The 26,097-nt window shown below is 48.4% G+C and overlaps 1 protein-coding gene across 1 annotated transcript in view; it reads right to left on the reverse strand.

The window, feature by feature from the left end:
• The window catches only part of LOC147683548 (serotransferrin-A-like), a 282,375-nt gene that overhangs the window by 223,112 nt on the left and 33,166 nt on the right, over positions 1-26,097 (reverse strand). The window contains exon 2 of the mRNA XM_086943940.1: positions 18,034-18,200. Within this exon, the coding sequence (XP_086800066.1) occupies positions 18,034-18,200 (167 nt within the window). The remainder of the gene's footprint in view (positions 1-18,033; positions 18,201-26,097) is intronic.

Consider the following 26,097-nt stretch of genomic DNA (forward strand, 5'->3'; position numbering starts at 1 on the left):
AGAAAAGCTGCTCGCTCTGGATAATGTAACAACAGATCTGAAAGAGACACGTTAGTGATAGATTCCTTACCTTAGAATATCCCCAGGCGTCAGACTGGATCCGGAAACTTTTGCGTAGCAGTACCCTTGCGCGTCGGTAGGCGTCGTCTGCGGCTCCGCGTCCGTCGTCAGCGTAGTGGGCACCGTGATGACGTCGTCGGAGAACTTAAACGCCGCCTCCGCGTGCTGACGTCAGTTCTTCTTTTTTCTGCGCCAGCCAGCGCAGATCTGGGAAGAGCAGTTACCCTAGTCAATTTTTGACTACGTTTTTGGTGATCTTTTGATCCATTTCGAAGTCTGTACGACTCCAACGGTGCCGTAGGGATGCCCGGCTTCAAGCATTGCGACGAGTGCGACCGTACCATGTCGGTTACGGATCCCCACCGCCTGTGCCTGACGTGTTTGGGCGTCGACCATGACGACGAGGCCTGCCCCGACTGTCGGGCCCTTTCGAGGAAAGCCAGGCGGGAGCGGTCCCGCAGGCGGCTCGAACTCTGGCGGTCGGCCCGCGGCGTGTGAGGTCCCGGTCCCGGTCCCACGGAAGGTCGAGGGACAGGTCGCGGGGATGGAGCCGTCACAGCTCCGGGAGTCGGCGCCACTCCTCCGGGTCCAAGTCGTCAGGTAAGAAGCATAAGAAGTCGAAGAGACATCATCGCTCTTCTGACTCCCCCGACGCTCGCGCGATGCGGCCGGGGGTTCGGGTGACACCGCCCACGCGGCTCCTCCGGAGTCGCGGGCGCCGCGTTCGGCCCCATACCCTCCGGTCCCTGGGCTGAACGCGACGCCGGAGGGGATTGAGCGTTTCCTCATGGCCATGAGGTCCCTTTCTCCTCCAATGGGTTCCGCGGCGCCTTCAGGCCCAGCGAACCCATCTGGGGGCCCTAGTGGGTCAGGGGCTTCCACCCCGACGCCGTTGGGTGCTTCGGCCCCGACGCCGCCGACGCCTTCGGGCCCGGCGCCGCAGGGCCCCACGATCCCGACACCGCTGGTGTCCTCGGGCCCGGCGCTGCAGGGTACAGCGGCTCCGCTGGGCCCTCCTCGGGCGATGGATCGTCACCGGTGGACCTTACGACACCCCCGGCATCGGTCCATGTGGTGTCCCCATCGGCGCCGCACCCGACGCCGTTTGGAGATTTTTACTACTACGAACCGACCTCATGCAATTACGACCCTGATTCTCAGGACATGGGTGATGAGGAGGATTGGGAGGGGTCTGAGGACCCTCTGACCAAGGAGTGTCAGTCTAATATGGACTGGGCAGGAGACCTTGGGGAGGCCAGTGGCCTTGACACCTCTCCAGACACTGGATTTGTCTCTCCTCCTACCGTCGCTTCGGAGGAGGGAGCTACCTATGGTGTGGTGTTGACGAGGGCTGCCAAGGCCTTAAACCTTGAGCTCCCCGTCGCGGCCGTGAGGACTAACCTCCTCACAGAGGTCCTTAAGCCGCAGTCATGCTCCATAGAGCCTCTGCTGCCGTTTAATGAGGCCTTGTCCGACGTTCTTTTGGGCACTTGGTCCAGGCCCGCTACGGGTTCGCCCGTAGATAGGAACGTGGCCAGACGCCACCGCCCGGCTCCGTCGACCCATGTTTCCTGTCCTCCCACCCCACCCCGAGAGTCTGGTCATCCAGGCCTCTAATTCCCAGACCACATTCCCGACGGCCCCGCCGGACAGGGAATCCAAGAGGTACGAGAATTATGGAAAGAAGATATTCTCATCCCTTAGTTTGGGACTGCGGTCTTCCAACACCGCATGCCTCTTGGGCCGCTACACCCACTCTCTGTGGGAGACGGTGGCGGAAGTGCTGCCAGAGTGCCCGTTGGAGGTACGGGCCAAACTCGGCCAAGCCCTTGTGGAGGGCCGGGACGCAGCCAAGTATTCCATCAGGTGTGGGCTGGATACTACTGACTCGCTGGGCAGAGCGATGCTACGACAGTGGCGGTGAGGCGCCACGCCTGGCTGAGAACCGCCAATTTTTCGGCAGATGTTCAGAACACCCTTATGGACATGCCGTTCGATGGCCGTCGCCTCTTTGGCGACAAGGCAGACCAGGCGCTTGAGCGCTTTAAGGACTCCAGAGCATCGGCCAAGTCCCTGGGCCTCTCGGCCCCGCGCCAGCAATCGGGTGCCTTTCGCTCCTTTCGTGGCACAGTAAGGGGCTTCCCCACACATGCCGCCAGCCACTTGCCGCAGACAGTCATCCAGCACGGCAGCGGACGTGGAAACCGCCGCGGAGGCGGTCGGGGAAACAGGCGGAGTCAGTCCACACCTGCCCCCGCGGCATCCACCTCTAAACCCTCCTAGTCCGTGCTTTTCGGCCCATGTGATGCCAGTGGGAGGCAGGGTTCGCCATCACCACTCTCACTGGCGCACTGTCACTTCGGACAGGTGGGTGCTGCAGATCGTCCGGAGGAGCTACTCCCTACCCTTCGAGACGACTCCTCAAGGCATGCCACCGCAACACCACCGCGTACCGGGGGATCATTTGCAGCTCCTGCAGGAGGAAGTTTCGGCCCTCTTGGCCAAGGGGGCCATTGAGCGTGTTCCTGGGCCAGAAGTAGGACGTGGTTGCTACTCCCACTACTTTCTGGTACCCAAGAAGGGCAAAGGGGGCCTACGCCCTTGGATCTGAGGAACGTCAACGGCTTCCTCCGGAAGGAGAAGTTTAAAATGCTGACTCTGGCTCAGGTCTTAGCTGCCCTAGACCCAGGAGACTGGATGGTAGCGTTGGACTTGCAGGACGCGTATTTCCACATCCCCGTCCTGCCGGCCCACCGGCGTTACCTGCGGTTCACGGTAGGCCACGAGCATTTTCAGTTTACCGTGCTCCCCTTCGGCCTTACAAGCGCCCCACGGGTGTTCACGAAGGTGATGGCGGTGGTCGCAGCTCATCTGCGCAGGTTAGAGTTGTCAGACTTCCCCTACCTAGACGACTGGTTGTTGAAGGCGGGCTCGCCCCAGACAGTCGTCAGCCACCTCCAGACTACGGCGGATCTCCTGCACCAGCTGGGATTTTCCATCAATGTGCCGAAGTCACACCTGTGCCCCTCTCAAAAGCTCCTTTTCATCGGAGCGGTTCTCGACTCGGCGCAGTTTCGGGTTTACCCGCCCGAACAGTGGGTTCGGGATATACAGGCTCTGATTCCGATCTTCCGGTCTTTATCCCGAGTTTCGGTAAGGTTGATGCTGCGGCTTCTGGGGCTGATGGCCTCCTGCATCCTTCTGGTGCGTCACGCACGGTGGCGGATGCGGGCTCTGCAGTGGGACCTGAAGTTTCAGTGGGCCCAGCATCAGAGCAACCTGTGCGACCATGTCCTGATCTCGGAGGGCACTGCGAGACAGCTGCAGTGGTGGCTCACGGACCGCGATTGGGTCAACGGCAGATCCCTCTCCCTTCCCCAACCGGAGCACATAGTTGTGACGGACGCTTCCCTCCAGGGCTGGGGAGGCCACTTGGGAGAGGCGGAGATCAGAGGCCTCTGGTCTCCGGCGGAGTCCCGGCTCCATATCAACCTGTTGGAGCTGCGGGCGATTCATCTAGCACTGAAGGCATCCTCCCGTCTGTCCGAGGGAGTGTAGTGCAAGTGTTCACGGAAAACACCACCGCCATGTGGTACTGCAACAAACAGGGCGGGGTGGGGTCGTGGACCCTCTGCCAGGAGGCTCTGCGCCTTTGGCAATGGCTGGAACATCGGGGCGTAACTCTGATGGTTCAACACCTGGCAGGTTCTCTGAACGCCAGGGCGGACGAGCTCAGCCGACGGTGCTCGATGGATCACGAATGGCGTCTGAACTTGGACGTGGCGCAAGGCCTCTTTCAGCAGTGGGGAGAGCCTTGGTTAGATCTATTTGCCACACGCAATGTCATCAGTTCTGCGCGTTGGAATTTCCAAGGCGGCACTTGCTCGGAGACGCTTTTTGTCGCGAGTGGAGCTGCGGTCTGTTGTACGCCTTTCCGCCTATACCACTTCTGCCCAGAGTGCTGAAGAAGATCAAGCGCGACCGGGCACAAGTCATCCTTGTGGCTCCGGACTGGGCACGAAGGTACTGGTATCCGGAGCTACACAGTATGTCAGTCGATCCCCCGGTTCGTCTGCCTCTTCAGGAGGACCTTCTGTCGCAGCAGCAGGAGACGGTCCTCCACCCGAACCTGTCCAGTCTCCACCTCCATGATTGGAGATTGAGCGGCGACAGTTGAGGCCATTTGACTTGCCTCCTGAAGTCTGTAACATCATTCTGGCAGCCAGGCGTCCCTCCACAAAGTCGGTATACGCCTGCAGGTGGAACAGATTTGTGGCATGGTGCACAGCAAAGGCTGTGGATCCCCTCAATGCCCCTCTTTCTGACGTTCTCCTCTTTCTTCTCTCTCTTGCCCAGCAGGGCTCTGCTCTGGGCACTGTCAAGGGCTATCTTTCAGCTCTTTCAGCCTTTCTGAGGCTGCCTGACCAACCTTCTTTGTTCAAGTCCCCTATCGTTAATCGATTCCTGAAGGGCATCACTCATACGTTCCCTCGTGTTCCCTTCGTGATGCCTCAGTGGGACTTGAACCTGGTTCTTACGTTTCTGATGTGTGCTCCCTTTGAGCCACTTCACAACTGTCCTCTCCGCCTTCTTTCTTTGAAGACTGCCTTCCTGGTAGCTATCACCTCTGCCAGGAGAGTGAGTGAGCTCCAGGCTCTATCTTGTAAACCTCCTTTTCTTTCAGTCCATCCGGACAAAGTTGTGTTACGGACAAGGCCCTCCTTCCTACCCAAGGTAGTCATGGCCTTCCACATTGGACAATCAATCACATTGCCCACCTTCTTTCCGCCTCCGCACCCCTCGAGAGAGGAGGAGCGGCTCCATCGTCTGGACCCAAAACGTGCGCTCTCATTTTATCTGAATCGCACACAACAGTTCCGGGTGGATGATCAACTCTTTGTTGGGTATGCGGGCGCTCAGAAAGGGAAAGCGGTGCACAAGCGGACCATCTCCCGGTGGATTATCTTGTGCATCCAAGCGTGTTACTCCTTGGCTAAGAAGGAACCCCCTGTTGGGCTGAGGGCTCATTCCACTCGAGCCACAGCCACAACAACTGCCTTGGGCCGAGGTGTGCCCTTGCAGGATATTTGCCAGGCGGCTACGTGGGCCTCGCTGCACACATTTGCAAGACACTATTGCCTGGACAGTCAAGTCCGGAGGGACGGCTACTTCGGCCGTTCCGTCCTCCAGGTCTTTCTGGTGTGATTATTGGTTCGCAGACCCACCACCACGGGGATGGTATTGCTGGGGTATCTATTCTAAGGTAAGGAATCTATCACTAACATGTCTCTTTCAGATGCACAAGTTACTACTTGTGTAACGATATATCTGTAAGAGACATTAGTTAGTGATAGATTCCTTACCGACCCACCCATCCTCCCCATTCTGCGAACCGATATCTAGGGTTAAGGTCATCCCCTTTCAGGGCCCTAGTTTTATGGCACCAGTGTTGGTTTTTGGCATAGCTCTGCGTTTCTGGCGCGGAAAAGCTGTGTCTAAGAACTGACGTCAGCACGCGGAGGCGGCGTCTAAGTACTCCGACGATGTCATCACGGCGCCCATGACGCCGATGACGGACGCGGAGCCGCAGACGACGCCTACCGACGCGCAAGGGTACTGCTCCGCAAAAGTTTCCGGATCCAGTCTGATGCCTGGGGATATTCTAAGGTAAGGAATCTATCACTAACTAATATCTCTTACAGATATATCGTTACACAAGTAGTAACTTGTGCTTTAACCAGTGTTGTAATTGGAAAAAACGTTACTCCTTGAAGCCATAAATTGGGGTGGCCAAGGTGTGGCAACGAAAATGGGGTAGCCTCAAAAAGCATCCTGACCGGTCAATTCATACATTTATTTATTTTAAAATCTTCTTCCCCAAAGGAATTGGCAAGAAAATGAAACATGACAGTGAATGTGAGCACCATTTATTCTCACACAGCAGGCCCATTGCATAGATGGTCACGGGTCTTTCAGTTTCTATTAGTCAAAGCACCGCTAACTGGGAGGAACTGACGCCAATAGGTCTCGTATATGCAGGATATATTGGCTTTGTTCATTTTTTTTTTAGTTTTGTGTTGCATTGTGGTGTGGTATGCAAAGGGCTGTCATTCCATAGTGTTGTAGGGTATGGCCTGTCATTCTGTAGTATAGTATTTGAGCAGTGTGCGTGAATGAGTGCAGGTTGACTTGTATGCCTGTATGAGTGCGGGGTGAGTGATGTGCCTGTATGACTGCAGGTTGACTTGTGTGCCTGAATGAGTGTAGGGTGAGTGATGTGCCTGTATGGCTGCAGGTTGACTTGTGTGCCAGCATGAGTGCAGGGTTAGTAGGGTGCCTGTATGGCTGCAGGTTGACTTGTGTGCCTGAATGAGTGCAGGGTGAGTTATGTGCCTTTATGGCTGCAGGCTAAGTGGTGTGCCTGTATGCAGGCTGAGTGGTGTGCCTGTATGAGTGTAGGGTGAGCTGTGTGCCTCTTTGAATGCCAGGTGAGCACTGGGCCTGTACGAGTGCAGGGTGAGCAGTGTGTCTGTATAAGTGGGGTGAGCGGTGTGCCAGTGTAAGTGCAGGTTGGCTTAGGTGCCTGTATAAGTGCAGGGTGAGTGGTGTGCCTGTTTGACTGCAGGGTGAGTGGTGTGCCTGTAAGAGGGCAGAGTGACTTGTGTGCCTGTATGAGTGCAGGGTGAGTGATGTGCCTGTATAACTACTGGGTGAGTGGTGTGCCTGTATGCAGGCTGAGCAGTGTGCCTTTATGAGTGCAGGGTGAGCACTGTGCCTGTATGAGTGCAGGCTGAGCAGTGTGCCTGTATGAGTGCAAGCTGAGCAGTGTGCCTGTATGAGTGCATTTTGAGCTGTGTGCCTGTATGAGTGCATGGTGAGCTGTATGAGTGCAGGATGAGCACTGTGCCTGTATGTGAGCAGGGTGAGTGGTGTGCGTAAATGTGTGCAGGGTGAGCAGTGTACCTGTATGAGTGCAAAGTGAGCACTGTGTCTGTTTAAGTGCAGGGTAAGCGGTGTCCCTGTATGAGTGCAGGGTGAGCACTGTGCCTTTATAAGTGCATGGTGAGCACTGTGCCTGTATGAGTGCAGGGGGAGCACTGTGCCTGTAAGAGTGCAGGGGGAGAAATGCACCTGTATGACTGCAGGCTGAGCGTTGCAGCTTTATGACTGCAGGCTGAGCGGTGCGCCTGTATGAGTGAAGTGATAGGACTGTGACTTTATGAATGCAGGGTGAGGACTGTTCCTTTATGAGTGCAGGGTGAGGACTGTCCCTTTGTGAGTGAGGGTGGAGCACTGTGCCTGTATGAGTGCAGGGTGAGTGACATGCCTGTATGACTGCAGGCTGAGCGATGCGCCTTCAAGGCTGCAGAGTGAGCACTGTGCCTGTATGAGTGCAGGGTGAGCACAGGGCCTGTGTGAACAAAGGGTGAGAGATCCAAACAGAAGCCTGCATAGATGGACATTTCTGACTATATGGGTATGTGCAGTTTACAGACCTCCATTATTGGGGCTGTAATGCCTAAGTCATTGCACATATGAAAAGTGCAATTTTCAGATACCACAGCATTACATACTGTGCATATTAAGGGTCTGCATTGTATACTCTAGACATATTTTTGACATTACATTTTACATGAGCCTATGTTATATGCACATTTTGGAGACCTGATATATGCATATAATCAGAGGTTTTAGATGTCATTATTGGGCATATTACAGGATTGAATGATGTGCATAAATCAGTTACAGGTCATGCATATGCCAGAGAGGTGCATATTGTGCATCTAGCAGGATCCAATATATTCTTCATGTGATAGATGCCTTCCTATTGGGCTTGATCCTCTGAACTCTATCATGTCATATATCCGTTGGCAACAAAATGTACACATATCAGTGGTGAATGCGCCAAATTCTCAGAGCAAAAGAATTGAGAAGTGTGTAAGTTGTGGTACTGTCTTTTACTACTAGACTGGTCCTGGGCAGTTTAGAGTGTTATTTGAAAATCAAGCCTGGGGAGACACAAAATACAACAGAAGTAGATAGTCATTTCAGCATAACCTTAAAGTCGGGGCTTTCATGGTCAGAAAGGTTCCTTTATGTTTGGTTTCAAAAGTCATGACATCCAGTCTCTCATGCGGTGTTGCCTTGATTTTATTAAGATATGTTTCCCAAGGAGCTGGAAAACCATCATGTGTTTCAAGTCAACCATCATATTACCAAGGTAGGAATTCAGATCGGGTATTACATATCGCTTTCAGTGCCAGTTGAGGATGTGGGTGGAGCCAACTGAATAAGTGGGTGAAGCCAGTGAACAGAAGTGGGTGGAGCGAGGGAAAGTGGGTGTGGCCCCCTACAAAAATTTGAGCACTTGGACTTAATATTTTACAAATTAAGCACTGAGTCACTCACACTGATAACATGCATTTTTGCCTGATTCTTCCATCATATTTGGTTTCTTTCGACAATATCTTATTCCTTGGTTTGGTCAGTTCATTTCAAGTTCTTACTACATTCATGTCAGCAGCTGGTGAATCTGATTTTTTGTCAGAATTTGTTTTCCCTTGGCAGATTGCTCTGCACTTTTGATGGTGCTGATTACTTTGTCTAAATTAAGGTACTTGCAGGTACATGCATCAAGCGATTTTGATGTCGCTAAAATTGTGAATCGCAAAAAAATCGCAATTGCGATCACAATTCCAAGTGTAGAAATGCATCAACCTTAATTTTGCGAAAAAGTGTAAATTTTCGCAAAATGAAGGAATCGCAAAAATATTATGCGAAAACCATTGCGATTTCTCATTTGCGATTCGCAAATAAAGAATCGCAAATAAGGAATCGCAATAGAAATGCATGAAAAATCGCAATTAGGGATTTTATCAAAATCGCAAAATTGCTATCGCAATTTAAGAAGGGACACAACCAGGTGGTAAAAATGAGTGCAAATCAGAAACAGCTGAAGACCAACAGAAACTGATATAAACACACCCACAATGAGGTCCCAGATTCCAATATGGCTGGTCTGTACCTGATGGCGAGGAGGATGAGGCTGCAAGCTGCCCAACAGAGAGAGAGGCAAATTAATGAGCGCATCTTCAGAGTCCGCATAACTTTGCTCGGACAGGAGGAGGACGAAATACATGATAAGTATAGGCTGAATGGGCAAATGATACATGATTTAATCAATGAATTGGACCCCATCCTGAAACGACAGACTCATAGGACCAATGCAATTTCAACACATGTCCAGATTTTATGTTGCCTACATCTACTTGCGTCAGGCACTTTTCAGGGAGTCATTGCAGTAGCAGGAGGTGTGTCGCAAAGTGCAATGTCACAAATATTGGCGGCTTTCCTTGATGCCATGATGGTCCGGATACACACACACATAAGTTTCCCTACCACAGCCCATGAAATTGCTAAGACCAAGCAGGAGTTTTACCAAATTGCGGGCTTCCCCCAAGTACTGGGTTGTATTGATTGCACCCATGTGTTGATATGTCCCCCTGCAGCTCAGGAATATATGTATCAGAATAGGAAAAGTTATCATTTCCTGAATATTCAGGATGTGTGTAATGCAAAAAATATCATCACGGACATTGTGTCACAATTTCCTGGCAGTGCACATGATTCATATATCTTCAGGCAAAGTGGCATTCAGACCCGTCTAGCAAGGGGAGAGTTTGGAGAGGGACATTTGTTAGGTAATTATGTGCAGTACATCATCCCATTCCTTGTACAAATGTTAAAGTCAAACAACCGCTGACAGCCTTTCATCCCTCACATGTAGGTGACAGCGCATACCCCTTGCGAAATTACCTGATGACACCATATCTCAATCCAGCCACTGCCGCACAAAGGAGATACAATACTGCACATATCTCTACAAGGAACGTGATAGGGCAAACATTTGGGCTGCTCAAGAGCCGATTCAGATGCCTTCATAAGACCGGAGGAGCAATGAAATACAGTCCCGTCAAATGCTGCAAGATAGTGGCAGCATGTGCCATGCTGCACAACATAGTGACAAAGGGAGGTTTGGAAATGGAGCTGTCTGACAGTGACTCGGAGGATGGAAACCAACAAGTGCAACACCACCCTGCCCTACAAGGCACAGGCGCAGCAGAAGGGCGTAGGCGCAGATTGGAGATTACACAGAATTACTTCTGATGTGAGTAATGATGACACAAACACATTACATGCAATGCAAAGTATACTTTATGTAAATGAATTGTGACCAGGGAACAGAAGCAAACTGCCAAAGTGAATAATGTCACAAGACTCATTGGAATAAAATAAATAAGTCCAAAAGTAAAATGAAATGTACTTGAGAGTCAGTGATTAGGTCACAGCGTGTCAATGGTTAAGTCACCATTTAAAGCCAAATTTCTTGATGGGAGCCTAGCGTTTTTTCCCTCGAACACCCAGACGTCTGTCTGCGGCAGCATCTTCTTGCCTTTCGTTGGTAGTGGATGGGGTGGCGCTGCGAGTATTGCATCTCACTGCACTTGCAACAGGCACTGTTGTACTGCTCAGGCTTGAGGCACACTCACTACTTACATCCTGTGCAGTCATGTTCACTCGGCTACCAGATGCATACATCATGTCTACTGCATTTGTCACTTGATGTAGTGCTTTGGCAACATCTCCGCTCCAATGACACATTTCCGTCTACATAGTCACTGATCGACGCGCCAGCAGTGTTGTTGCTGTGGCCAGCCTATTGTTGGACTTTCCTTGATGTTTGAGCTGCTGCATCAGTTGCCGGTGCGGTTCAGTTCCTGGACACTGGCCAGTACTGCAATGTTGCCTGACATCTTAGCTATTTCCTCCTTCACTAACCGAGTGTTCTTGCCCTGCAAGCGATGTGAACGGAGCATCTGTCCCTCCAAGCCACCCCAGACCGGATTTCTCGCCTCCACCTGCTGTGGTCTGCGTGCTCTGCGTCTTCTTCGTAGCGATCTACAGTTGCCTCTCCGGATCTGTGTTGGTGTGTGTGTTGCGCTGAATCTTTGCCGTACACTGACTGCAGGTGCAGCACTAACCTCATCATCGGACGCCATGGGACGCTGTGTTGGGACAGGTGACCTACGGGAATGAGGCACACGTGACTGGGTAGTTGGCAGAGCTGGTGTGTCCTCATGTTCTGATGCGCTGCTGTGGTGTATTTCCAGACCATCACTGTCCCCGGCCTCATTACGTTCTGCATCTGTGAGGTTAAACAGTGCAAAACTGCATCAATGTATGCTAGTATGCTAGTGAGATTATGTCACAGTTCACAAATAATAAATTTCATGTTCTTTTGGACATCTGCTACACTATTTCAAAGCGTTTTTGGCATGTCTGTGTGTGTGTGTCATTGTAAGTACTTGGCCTGACTACAACTCCCATGATGCACTTCCCTTAGTAATGTAATAGTTCTACATGCTTTACAGTGTGCGCTTACTCTGTGCTGAGCTGACATTCTGACTTCTGTACTTGGGGCAATTTAAACATGCTTTCCTCTTACCTTCAGACGTGTGTGCAGCTCCGGAGGTGTCCAGCTGCGTGACTCCAACAACAGCTTCAGGCTGGATGGTTGACTCCACCAATTCCTCCATGGGAGTGTTTCCAGTGTCTGGTGGTGTGCCCCCTCCTGTCTTATGTGCCTCCTTCAAGCGGTCTGCAATGCGCGCCTTGGCACGACTGCGCAAATTGTACCATCTCTTTTTCAGTTCCTCTGTGGTACGGTGAGTCACCCCAATGGCATTTACTCGGTTCTGAATCCTGATCCATATCTTCCTTTTTTCCTGCTCAGGAACCTTCAGTGAGGCTTTCCCAAATAGCTTGTCATTGCTGTGCACTACACCCTCAATTAGAGTTTCTAATTCTTTTTCAGAGAATTTAATTTTTCTCTTCCTTGAACTTTGGCTGTCCTCTACTTGATTTTCAGGTTTCATTTTGCAGTTCTTTGCAGGTGTCTCTCTCCCCCTCTCACTCTCCTCTGCTCCCAGAGCCAGCTCCCTCCTCCCCCTGAGCCTCAGCAAGGAAAATGAGGCTTGGACAGCACATTTCCTGGTTCCCAGAGCCAGCCCCCCCCCCCCGAGCCTCAGCAATGAAAATGAGGCTTGGACAGCACACTTCCTGGTTCTGATGTCATAGACATGCATCAATGTGCGACCTTGCAATTTGCGAATTCGCAAATTGCAATTTCGCAATTTGCGAGTTCGCAAAATCTAAAATTCACAATATTTTCTCCGAATTTTACCGATTCCTTAAAAAATCGCAAATTTCATGCTGCATATTATTTTGCGATTCCTTATTTGCCATTCCTTAAAAATCGCAATTAAGGAATCGCAAACTCATTCAATGATGCATGTACCTGTTGGGACGGAAAAATCTTTCATGCACATAGTTCTCATGACTATCTGATCAACAGTGCTGGAATTGGAAAAAAAATACTCTGGGAAATTAACTCTGGGAACCCATAAATTGGGGGTCATGGTATGACAGAGGAAGGGGTGGAGCTTCAAATGTAGAGCCTAACTTTCAATGTATAGATGTATTTCGAAAAATAATGTCCTGCAAAGAAATTACCTCCAAGGACATTTGTGACAGTAAATCTATTCTAGATTAATTGGCCACAACGAGGCTACATTTTAAAACATCTTGCAAGGTTAATACACCTGCTGCTGGGTTCTTTGTGTGCCCAGCAATTTTGAGGCGATTAGGATAGTAGTAAGTTAACTTTACGGGTTAGCACAGCTCCAGGAGAGTTCTGTGTTTTGTCCTGCAGAGTTTGACTCATAAAGTTACACATATTGATACTGATAATATTTTTTAAGCGCAAATACCCAAAGGTGTCTTGGCGCTTAGCACATAGAGTTAATTTGTCTACAGCAAAGCGCATGATGTAACATGCACATCACAGATTTGTATGTCACATAGAAAGGTAAGTGGGTTACTGCTTTTGACACAGATAATTTTTTTGCTTCCAGTTCATAAGTTGCAATCATTCTAATACAGCACAGTGATCCTTTTACCGGTATCAAGGAGCGCCATGTAAACTGTAAGTCATGAGTTTAGATCCTTATTGTTTTTTGCTCAATCTGCCATTTTAAGATTGCAAAGAATGGTTGCTTTGGGAAGTAATAAAGCCTTGTTAGTATAAACAACAACAATCATTGCGTTACGTTTTATATTCTGACTCTGTGTTTTTTCCCACCTAATCACGCAACATATAATGCCGACAAGTACAGACAATATGTGATTCCTACCTCTTATAACCCTCATTGTCTTATGTAACATTTCCCGTGCATTGATTTGTACACTTGCATGAATTATTGTGTCTCTGAGTGTATCTCGCTGTCATAAAATTAAATAAAAAATAGCGGTGCCATTTAAATCATTATTTGTGTGATTACTCATACACACAGAAAAATCTTGCATTCTTACAGAGCATGCACATTTCTTACATAGGGTTGAAAAAGTCATAAACCTGCCTCCAAATCATAGTTTTGTACTTGTGAAGTGATTTGCTCTGTGCCTTTGTTTCCTCCCATTGCATTGGCATGTAGGTAAGGTAAAACTTGAACAAAAGAAGGGCCGATGACCCTTTACATCAGGCCTTTGTGCCCGGCTGGAAGTTAAAATAGGAAAGACCCGGCGCAGTCTGCTCCGAGCAGAATGCAGACAGCATTTGGCCACTGTTGAATTATGTCCCAGTGTTAAAAAATGACTCCAGGACAAATTCAGCATGTTTTCCGGGGTCAGTTCGATCCCAGATTCAGCCCAGAAATAGCTGCTGGAACCGAGATCCGGTACTCTGTTCCTACAATGGCAGCAAGATGCATTTCAAAATGTTTGAACTATTGGTCCCATCGTTCTTTAAGTGCACCAGGGACTTACTGGGTTGTGGCCAGAAATAAAACTCTGTTCATAAAACATCTGCAATATAAACTCCTGAGTCGATGCTAAATGTAATGGCACTGGAAAATGTGATGCAGAAAGTTCCCTGGTGCAAGGTGGCGTGCATTCGCAGTGATTGGGAGATTACGGTACTCCACATAATAATATTAAAAATGCACTGTGAGGGGGTTGCTTCTACTAAATGCCAGCAAGTTAGCTCATGAACTGCCTCAGACTATGGAAACCCTTTGAAATTTGCAGACCACTGGTCCATCTCTCATTTACTCCAGACAGTCTGTATTTGTTTATTTTTTCACTGTTGACATATGCCAGCAAGGATAGAGTATAAGGCCCCTTGCAAGGTAGCATCAGTTGCTAAGGACGCTTCTGTGGTGGTTTCAGTGCCCTTGGACTTAACAAGGAACTCCTCCCTAAAGCAATCATCAGAGCGGAGGGCTGCTACCCAGGACATTCATCCAAGCAGGGGAAGAGGTTGTGGCCCTTCAGAAAGAAACCGGTCCTTGGATGCTTGTTTCCTGTCAAGGGAGGACCTGGCTTGGCAGTTCGGGCTGGACTGTTGCCATGGGGCACAGGGTCAAGACTGATTTGCATAAGGCTGGGTTCAAACTGGAATGGCATGGTGAGCAAAAAAACGATGGATTTAGGCCCAGATCTCTGTACCGGGTTGAATGTATGACATTGTTATGCATTCTGTGCATCACCTGTTGTTTTTTGCATCCTTCAGAAAGAGGCAGAATCACATTACATACACATTAGAGGGATATTGGGTCAGGGTGGAAGGGCTGTCCTGATATTGCTCAATCTGTCAGCAGCATTTGATACTGTCCTGCACGAGCGACCAATTGACAGATTGAGGAATCTGGGAGTCGGCGGGACAGTATTGTCCTGGCTGGACTCTTTCCTGCAGGACAGAGTTCAAGAGGTATGGCTTCCCCCTTTTTCAGCAACTATGCCAGCCATGGGCGTTGGGTTTCCCCAGGTCTCCATTCTTAGCCCTACTCTTTTTAATCTGTATCTGTCCCCCCTGGCGAATATATCAGAGGCAAACGGTGTAAAGATAATATCCTATGCGGATGACACGCAAATGATTTTCACCTGTGAAAAAGGATCTAATTTCAATGGTGCTAGTATCAGAGTGTGTTTCTCCAAGGTTTTCACTGGCTTAAGGCTAATCAGCTTAAATGCAACTCGGATAAATCTGAGATTGTTTTTTTTGGCCAACCTACGGTTAGTAATTGGAACAATTGGTGGCCTGAAGAATATTCGTCACTGTACACCAAGCAGTCAATTGTTCGAAACTTGGGAGTATTGATGGATAACACTTTGTCCATGAAATCCTAGGCTCAATATTAGTGTGCTCTTGCTTCGGCATCCTCCGTATGCTGAAAAAATGTTTCCCTCTGTTCACTCTAGAGTCGAGGAAAATAGTGGTCCAGGCCTTGGTGACATCAAGACTGGACTACGCAAATGTGTTTATCTAGGACTTTCCTCTTATCTTGTACAGGGCTTACAGGTAGTACAAAATGCCACAACTAGGGCGATCCTCCAACCCAAACCCAGGTCCTCTATGGCTCCCCTTCTTAAATCCCTGCATTGGCTTAGATTGAAGGAGAGGATCAAATTTAAAGCACTTATTGTCTTTTTTAAGGCTTTCCATGGGAAAGGAGCCAGCTACCTTACTAGAAGAGTCATCTGCTACACCCCAGCCCTACCCTAAGATCTTCATCCTCCCACCGCGCCTGTACTCCTAAAGTACTGTTGGCTTGGATGGGTGGCAGATCCTCTGGTTTCTCAGGAGCCCAGGCCTGGAACAGGCTCCCAGTAGCCTTATGCTCCATCTCTGAGATTTCCGTTTTTAAGAAACTTCTGAAAATGTGGCTTTTCAAAACTTAGCAGTGTTGTCTATGGTCTTCCCTTTTTGCCTATCTGTATCAGCGCAGGGACATTCTTTTGAGTAGCCATTCTGCGCTATATTTCATTCATTCATTCATGCATTCATCACAAAGGCTCATAGTGCTAAGTAGAGCAGGCGCAGGAACAATGGAGTGAGCAGCCATTCCAAAGCAGAAATGGCGCTTGCAAACAGAAGTCTCATTCAAGGTGGGACACAGTACATCTGCAGGCATTGGGACCTGGGTGGATGTGTCCCATCCTTGTTGCCAAAAGTGGCACTTAAATAACACACTGAAGCACAGTGAGTTCCTACAGAAGGTTTAATGCTCTCTGATTCCTCACAGAATTAATTCCACCAATATCCTGGCTGGCACCTCCCTTGCTCGTTGCAATTCCTTGCCATGTCTCAGTGACCTTCTGCTTTTCCATACCTTTCCATTCCTATATCTGTACAAATACATTATTGATTCCAGAGCAATAGCAGGCCTGTAGGTAGTGCTTTAAATGGAAAAAAATAAGTGCAGGTACTCATCAATTTAAGCAGTGAATGGAGGTGGGGCATTTGTGGGCGGGGCTAGAGGCGGAGCTTGGAGGCAGGCATTTAATGGGAGCCACATTTTCTTAGTGCCAATTGTACTTAATAATACAGAAATATTTCTGCTATCTGTAGAGTATTTGGTTTTTCCTCCCATGTGCAAAAGGATAAATTTATTATTGTGGGAATGTCATACCAATGCAGATTGTCTCTGAGCCTAGGCACATATGAAACATAAAAGTGATTTGCCCAGAATCACAGGATGTTGAGCTGAAGCTGGGACTCAAACCTATTTCCATAGTTCCTTATTAGGCAGCTCTGACCCTAACATTACATCCTCACAATTTTCCTATCTGGGAAAGATGCCTCACAGTCAATGCAAACATACCCCCCCACCTCCTCCCCCGCACCAAGGCCTGAAAGACACTGTAAACTTTGATTGCTTTAGGTTAATTAAAACTGTTACAAAGACACTGGAGCGAAGGTGCTAACAACAGGCACACAGTAAAGCCAATTCACTAATTCTCCCCCTTTCCCGGCAAACTATAGCTTCAGGGCGCTAGCCCGGACAAGCAGGGAAGAAAAGCAAAGAGACCCTTAGGCACCATCTCATCGCCCAATGCCTGCCTTCCCAAACTGATGCTGGGTAGTGTGTGAAATCTACCCCACCATCACCCCTCCTCCCAGACTTGTGCTGAGAGGTGCATTCATCTTGGGTGTCACGCTGTAATTAGATTTGTGGGGTAGGGGATAGGCTCCGAGTCCTACACCTACAGTGTGATTGACTCGGCAGCGTCTGATTGGACCCTTAACTCTTATTCAGGGAGGGGCGATGGGCATCCACAGCCCTAAACGAGACCTTAATTGATGCAAATGAGCCGCTGCGGGATGCTCAGCAGCGGCTCCATTCAGAGGTGTACACTGCCCCTCCCTCCATTCTGCCTTCTCTTTTTTCAGCAGCAGCTGAGCAGAGCACTTTCTGCGCAGCAGCATAGCGCCAATGCCATCGAGTCTCTTGCCTGACTTTCCCCTAAGAGTACCGGTACTGTCCTTGAGCGAAGGAAAAGTGCCGGTACTCAAAGGGAGAAAAATAAAAAGTGCCGGTACTCCGTACCGGTGAGTACCGGCCCATTTAAAGCACTGCCTGTAGGTCTGGCTTACAACAGAAAATGCAAGCCACACGCACTGGCTTTTGCAGTGCTTTCTCTTAAACCGTTTACTGCATCGATTATTTCACCGCAGTGCGGGCATTCCACAGAGTGGGCGGGGCTGGGTTAGCCGTTGGCAGTTTGCAGCACCAGCGAGGTAGTGGTCGCGACGGCCAACGGCGAACGGGAGCACAGAAGGGGTTAAAAAGCCAAAAGATGGATCACTGCTCCCTGTCGTGATCTGAAGATTATGTGTTTAAATAGATAACAGGTAATAATTAGACCTATTTTTTAGAAGACTTAGACCTGGAGAACATTGGTAAAAAAATACGATATAAAAAGATATAAATGTGCAGTCCAAAAATAACAAGAAACCTTAATATGCAGATCATTCAGCCTTAGGATGATCCGGGTTTTAGGTATTTACCACTCGTTACGGGGAAAATGTATACAAATTCATACTTTCTTCTTTGATAAAACCTTTTTACGAACCACAATTGCTTGCAGGCATTCCTTCGTGTTGCTCTTCTTAATGCAGGAAAGTGACGTCCTGAATGTTTTCATTGCATCACTGAAGTCTTTGCATTTTTTAAACTCTGCTTCGGACTTGCAGCACCATCCAATGGAGTTCTTAGGCTGAGGAGATGCAAGACACATTTCTGGAAAGAGACAGACATGAGTCAGAGAGGATATCAGTGTGGCATTGACCCAACAAGCTGAGTGAAATTTTCCAACAAGTTCCATCAATTTACTCTCAGAATCAACATCAGTGAATCAGCAGACTGAAAATACCCACAGAAATAGACCTACCCAGAACCAAGTTACTGCTAGCAAATCTAGGTCTAGTAGTGGCCAAACGGGACGTGGCATGCCACTGGCGGAGGAATACACCACCCCCACAACATGAATGGAGCGTAGGTTTGAACCTATATAAGGTGGGGGGGGGGGGAACAACATACAAAGCCTGTGGATGCCCCAAGAAGTTAAAAAATATATGGGGTCCCTGAAAACGACACTCTGGGCTCCCAGAGGGAGAGATACAATGGACAGCTCAAGCTGAAATGTAAGACAATACGGAGTGGATAGAGGGGTAGACAGAGTAGGGGAGAATGCTGGGTATCTACATCAATATGCTGGACAAATGAAGAAAATGTAACAATGCCTTCTGTTGAATGCGTTTATGATAGATTTACATACAAAGTCAAATGTGTATGCTGTACCTGTAATGAAAATAATACCATCTGTTTTTAACAAAAATCAGGGAATCAGCAGAGAGCAAAGTCTCATTGCCATTACTTTCCTGGCATTTTAACAGAATTTCCCAATCTTGGTTTAGCATCCACTTATGGGCTAAACTATCACCTACCGCTGTATTAGTTTATTATCATCATTAAACCATCATCTGACCGATCCATATTCCAGACTAGTCCTCACCAATCTGCCAAAATCTATTGATTATTGTGAAAGGTTATCCATATAATTGTGAACAAAGCCCATATTACAGTGGTTAATCAGTGTGTCAGGAGTTTTCTGTCATTGTGCCAAAGTGTAACTAACCACACTGTAGGATAATCACCCATAAATGCACACATAACTGTGAAAGATAGGAAATATCAATGTTGAAAAATATACCATGGTATTAATCAAAATACTTCGGCCCTGATTACGATGTGGGTCAGAGTTGCCTCCGACCGACATCGCTGCAATGATGAACCGACTGGCATCAAGTCAGTGGTTCCAACACTGCAATTAGGATGCGACTGCACATGGTGCAGTCGCAAACTTCCATTTTTCAATGGGAGCTTGTGTGGCGGGCCAGAACACACCACAGCACAAGCTGCCATTGGAAAGTTTTAAGTATTTACACATCCCTGCAGCGTGCGGAAGCATATTGTGCAGGATGTGAAGGGGGCACCATAGGTGCACCCAGGGCCATATGCGGAGGGCCAGGGGGCAAGGGGACCTGCTAGGAGCCCCCAAAGACACTTTCCAAAGCAGTTGCATGTAGGAAAGGCCATCTTTAAACTGCTTCCAGAAAGTGGCATCATAATCCCGATGGGGGGAATGCCGTCCTTTAGGTGTTATGAGGCCATTCTGACTGGCAGAGGGGCTCGACTAGCCCTTTGGGCGGTCGGAGTCTGAACCTAGAATGGCAGTCGGAATGCCTCCGACCAGCGGTCGGAGGCTTTCTGAGCGACATTGTAAATAGGCGCTTTATTAGGTTCCCAGAAACATAAAAACATACATAAAAATAGCACAAGATAAAATATTAAAAATCGGTTAGTGTAAATAGAAAGAAATGCAATCATAAAATCTAGTACTTATTACACTAATCATGACATAAGACTTTGCTGCGAGTAATCACAAAATAGCATAAAACAAAAGTATTACGTCCACTGTGTATATCGAGTAATCTACATAATTTAAAAAAAAAACTGAACGCCTAATTAAAAATGTTGCATGTCAAATCCAAATAGAGTGCAAAGACCATGAATTGGAGAAGTATCAAAAGAGAGCATCATCCAAAAAAATAGACAGGGTGGGCACTATATCGCCACATGGTACTGGTTACATTTCATTAATCATGATATTGAACTTTGCAGCAAATAATCACAGTGTAGTATAAAACAAAAGTAAGTGTTAAGTTCACTGCATATTACAGAATGAGGTACATACAATGTTAAAACAAACCTGACCTATTAGTTAAAAATACTGGATGCCAATTTTAGCTAAAGTGTAAAATGAGTTAGGTGCAGGTATCAGAAGATCAAGTATGGGAGGGTGCAGTTAAGAAAGTACAGGCTTTTGATTTTATAAGGGTTAAAATGAAGAAAGCTAAAAAGAATGAAAAGAATACAAATTGGTGAAGAATGGATATTCAGAATCAGACAGGATTTGTAAAGTGCAGCTAATCACCCGTGAGGGTCTCCAGGAGCTGTGAACCCTGCAGTGGAGGGGGTTCAGTGTAACAGCCAGGTCTTGAGCCCTTTCCTCAATTCCAGCAGAGAGGATAAGGTTTGGAGGTGAAGAGAGAGCTCTTTCCAGGACTTGGCAGTGAGGTAGGCGAAGGAGCGACATCCACTGTTGCTTCGGTAGATGAGGTTGAGCATAGGTGTCTGGTGGGTTGGTGGAAGTTCATGCAGTGGTTGATGTATGATGGTCCTAGGTTGTGCAGTACTTTGCAGGTGTTGAGGAACATTTTGAATTGGCATCTCTTCTGAAAGGGCAGCCAATGAAGCTTCCTGAGGTAGGGGTGATGTGAGTTAATCTGGGAGGTCGAGGATGAGTCTGGTTGCCAAGTTCTGTGTTTTGTCTGTCATCTTTTCAAGAAGTGTGCAGTAATTCCTGCGTAGAGTGCCTTTTTATAGTACAGCCGGCTGATGACTAGGGCTTGAATAACTTTTTTTCTAGTTTTGATGGGGAGCCATTTGAAGATCTTACAGCGCATGCGAATGGTGAGGAAGCAGGCAAAGGAGACAGTTTAAAAAAAATCTTTTTATTGTTTTAAAAACAAGGAAAAGGAATAGACATATCTGGTGTCATACATTCAAACATAATAATAGGCGAATCGGTACAAAAACAGGATAAACACGATGCGATAAGGGAGTAGCTGAGACGCCTGCACTAATAATTTCAAAACAGGATTTACGACATTTCAATCTACCACCCAACTCAGGCGCAAATCCTCAGAACCCATCCACCCATAAAATCAGGATAGTAAAAGAAGCACGTTCACCAGATACTAGAAGATAGACAAGTACAGGATAATTCCCAATATTATTGAAAAGAAACTGAAAGAGAGAGTGGGGAAAAAAAGGAAACCATAAGAACTAAAGCTAAAACAAAATGAGACAATAGGCCCATCCCCCCACCCTGCACCCCTGCATATGGCTATTGCCTAACCCCAACTAGCAGTGTGCCTGTCGCCCCAACTAACTAAGTTCTAAAAGTAGAAAAGAAAAACGGAGGAGGAGCGTTTCTTACAGGCTCCCGGTCTCCCTTCCCCCCGCCAGCAACGAACAACCTCTGTAGAAACCAAAAAGTAGCCAGAGGTTATAGACAGAGCTAAACAGGGGAGAACTTAAACACCGCCCAACCTTCCGCAAACATTATGGTAACAGATCCCGTTTCCTCTAAAGCCCCGAAATCAGACCCAGACAAACAATCTCATCCTTGGCCCTTCCGATCCCTCATGTGAACTCTGTCTGACAACACCATCACAATCCCAGGAGAATCAAAGTTCGAAAGGAGTTCAATAAAGATCAGTGTTGGACAGTTCAAAAACGATGAGTCTTTGCAAACCTCAGCCACACATATGATCTCCCTCACCAACATGAAGTCCAGATGTTGTTTCCTCCGTAGATGTAGGAAAACCGCTAGGGAGGGAAAAGACGTGTTTGCCTTACGATAGTCACTAATGGAAGTCCCCAGGAGTGGAAAACCAAGTAGATCAGTCTCAATCGGCAGCGATGGTGATTGCTGCGATACAGTCAAAGAACCAAGTCCGCAAGCCCTCTGCGTTCTAGCCAAGGGCATCAACACTTCTTCTAGCACGGGGTCCTCATCCTCCGGCACTATGTACCTCGTGGGAAATTCAGGTCGTTGTTGTTCTTGCGATAAATCAGGGTCTGGACTCGGGCACCCAGTTTCGATGATACCAGCGATCATTTTATGAACAATGGCTTCCAGATGTGAATGAAGTGCCCCAATGGCGGCCAATACGGTCTTCAATGACGGTTCACAATTCGGCCGACCCATCTCCGCTCTGTCGATTTCAATCATAGGCGTGTTCGCCGGAGAGCCCGGTTTCTCCGGGAGAATAAGCAAGAGCGGAGAGGACGGCATCGGAGGGTGCATCATCGGACAAACAGCCTTAGTGTGAGTCCCGCTACCGCTGGCAAGGGCCCCAACCCAGCAAACCCCGGGGGCCGCAAACCGGGGCGCCGGGATGGGGACTCCCCTCCACAGAGCCACAGATGAAAATTGACACTACTCCTTCGATATCAATCAGGCCAAACGACCACCTCAGAATCTGGCCAGGATAACCTCCACTGCAAGAGACCGGACACTGTCTGAGTCCCACGGCCGATGTTGTTCAACTGTAACCAGGCTGGGCCAGTACTCGAGGCCCCGGCTCACACGCTGGGTTAGGCCGAGATCGAAAACACGACACAACTCCGTCAATCAGGGCGATAAAATTCCCGGGATTGCTCCATCACACTCAGCAACGGTTCATCTACTCGGAGGTCGGGCGTACGATCAGGATATATGACAGGATTATCTGGCTGAAGACGGAGGTCGGCAGAGCCGGGAGCCTAGGCGGCCATCTTGGTTGCTAGCGTAGCTCCTCAAAAAAAGGAGACAGTTTTGATCTGGTTTTTCATAGAGCTTGCTGTCAATGAGGATGCCAAGGTTTGGGGCATGGTCAGTCAGAGTTGGCAAGGGTTTTAAGTTCGGAAAGCCACAAGGAGTCCTTCCACAATGAGGTATTGTTCCCAAAGATCAGTACTCCTGTATTGTTTGTGTTGAGTTTAAGGCAGTTGTCTTTCATCCAGTCGGCGATGCTTGTCATGCAAATTCGTATGTTGGCCCTAGTGGAGGAGTGGTCTTCCGACAGCATGAGGATTAGCTGGGGGTCGTCTGCCTTGGATATGATATGTAGTCTGTTGGTTCTAGCGATGTTGGCCAAGGGGATCATGTAGGTGTTGAACAGGGTAAGGATAAGGTAGATGCTAAACTATGACTAATAGAGAACATAAAGAGCTAAATACTGGATATCATATAGTTAATAAAAAAAATATTATGTAGAGATTGGGTGATTTTTTTGTAAGGATCAAAGGAGACACTAGCGGAATGAAATATGGAGATCATATAAGGAGTGGGGAAAGTAGAGTTGAAGAATTGATCCCAGTGAAAGTCCCACCTACTTAGAAATAATTAAGAACACCTATCCATATGTTGCCAGGTAATGTCTTGCATTTAGAGTCTGCTTGTATTTCCATACATGTTAATTAGATCACCTTAACTCAGTCCAAAAGATTTTGTTCTAGCTTCCATTGGAATCAAGATCCATCCTTAATGACAGTCTCGCTATTAGATAAAGATATTCTTCTAGATTTTCCTTTAATATCTTGTGCTAAACTCCAGTTGACTTCTATTATTACAAAGGCAAAACAGCCTATGCCTGGGATTCCCACCCTTTAAAAAAAAGATGCTGCGTAACTTACTCTTTCAATATGTGTCAAAATATGTAACTCCCACAATCTGAGTTGTAATGGAATTTTTATCTTTTGTTTGTCTGTTTATTCTGTGTATAAAATGCAAACAAATGCTAGGATGCCAGCCTTCTCCTTTAAAAGAGAATAAAGATGCAGCTTAACCCCTTCGATGCTCATGACAAAATGGATCCGTCATGAGCACCTGTGCTCCTGTGTTCATGATGGAACCATTCCATCATGAGGACAGGGGCACGAAATCCCTCTGCTGCAGACAGCTGAGGGATTTCTTTTTCTCCCCCAAAGCCTCGGGAGCTCCCAAGGGCCCCTCCTGCTGTTTCTGTGAACTGACGATCAGCGCGCATTTCGCGCTGCCTTCATTTCAAAGAAACCGAAACTGAAATGAGCCTTTAGGCTCAATTCAGTTTCACTTTCTACATGGTCAGGGGGCTAACTCAGCCCCCTGAGCACGTAGAAAGACGGGAGAGATATCATTGGAAAGGGGAGAATCTCCTTGGGGATTGCCACAGGAGGGTGATCCCCAAGCAGGGTTCCACCCCCTAGACATCATGGATTGGGGAGTAGCCCCTTGGGCAAGGGCCTTTGCTCACCCGTATTAACTTGGGCAAATTTAGTCTTTCTGCCCCCCCCCTGAGGGGCAGATAGGGCAGTAGCCCCCAATCTTCCCCCCTGGGAGGACAGAAAGCCCACTAGATACCAGGGATTTTTGTTTATATTTTAATTAGGGGGGGAGGCTGTCCAATATGGGCATGCCAATGCCCCCACCCCCTGCCACAAATGTACAGTCTTTCTGCCCCCCCGGGGGACCAGAAAGACCACTAGATAGCACAGATTTTTTTTTAAATTATAATTTCGTGCTGCCCAATATGGGCATGCCAATGCCCCTACCCCCGCTGCAAAGGTAAAGTCTTTTTGCCCCCCCCTTGGGGGGCAGATCAGGACTGTAGCCCCCAATCTGCCCCCCCCGCGGGCAGAAAGCCCACTAGGCACCAGTTGTTTGCCCCCGGATGAATTTAGGGGTGGGGGTTGTCCAAGATGGGCAAGCCAATGCCCCCACCCCTCCCGCCACACAATTCCAGTCTTTCTGCCCCCTGGGGGAAAGATGGGGCAGTAGATCCCAAGCTGCCCCCCCTGGGCGGACAGAAAGTACCCTTGATGCCAGGAATTATTTTTTTTATGGGCCCAGGGTGGGGGCTGCCCAGAATGGGCATGCAAATGCCCCCACCATACCCCTAAGAAAACAAAAGACTTTCTGCCCCCCCCCCCAGGAGGCAGACGGGGGCAATAGCCCCTGATCAGCCCGACCGGGGGGCATAAGGCCCACTAAGCGGCAGGGATTTTTTTTGTATAGGTATGGGTGGGGGCTGCCCATAATGGGCATGTCAATCACCCACCCAAATTAAAAATGCTACAGTCTTTCTACATCCCCCTGGGAGGCAGATGGGGCAATAGCACCTTATCTGCACCCCCAGGGGGGACAGCCCACAAGCCACCAGGGATTTTTTTTCTCCAAATTTCGGGGTGGGGGCTGCCAAGAGTGGACATGCCAATGCCCCCACCAACCCCCCAAAAAATGCCACCATTTTCTGACCCTTCCAGGAGGCAGATGGGATCAGTAGCCCCTGATCTTCCTCCAGGGGGTTGAAACCCCACTATGCACCAGCAAATATGCTAGCTTTTTTATACACAGGGGTGGGAGCTGACCAGAATGGGCATCCCAATGCCCCCAACCCCCCAAATGTTTAGCCACAGTCTTTCTGCCCCCCTCTGGGGCATATTGGGGCAATAGCCCCTGATTTTCCCCTCCACAGGGCGGCAGAAAGCCCACTAGGCACTGACTGTTTTTTCAGAAAGTGCCTACCTGTGGATTTCGGGTCCTAGCATAGCCAGCACCTAGGGAAACATAGTAAGCCTATATATTTTTCAAAACTAGAAACTGAGGGGAATCCAGGATGTGGTGACTTGTGTGGCTCTCACTAGTTTCTGTTACCCAGAATCCCTTGCAAACCTACAAAAATGGCCAAAAAACACATTTTCCTCACATTTCAGTGGTGGAAAGTTCTGGAATCTGCGTGGATCCACAAAATTCTACTCACCTAGCATTTCCCAAAGTCTTCCAAGAAAAATGGTACCTTACTTGTGTGGGTAGGCCTAGTGCCCGTGACAGGAAACGGCCTAAAACGCAACGTGATCACACCACATTTTACAGTGAAAGCTGATACTATTTTGCAAAGTACCTAGCTGTAGATTTTGAACCCTAGCTTTGCCGGCACCTAGGGAAACCTAGCAAAACTATACATTTTTCAAAACAGACACCCAG

This window comes from Lissotriton vulgaris, chromosome 11, assembly GCF_964263255.1.
Source record: "Lissotriton vulgaris chromosome 11, aLisVul1.2, whole genome shotgun sequence".
Taxonomy (NCBI): Eukaryota; Metazoa; Chordata; class Amphibia; order Caudata; family Salamandridae; genus Lissotriton; species Lissotriton vulgaris.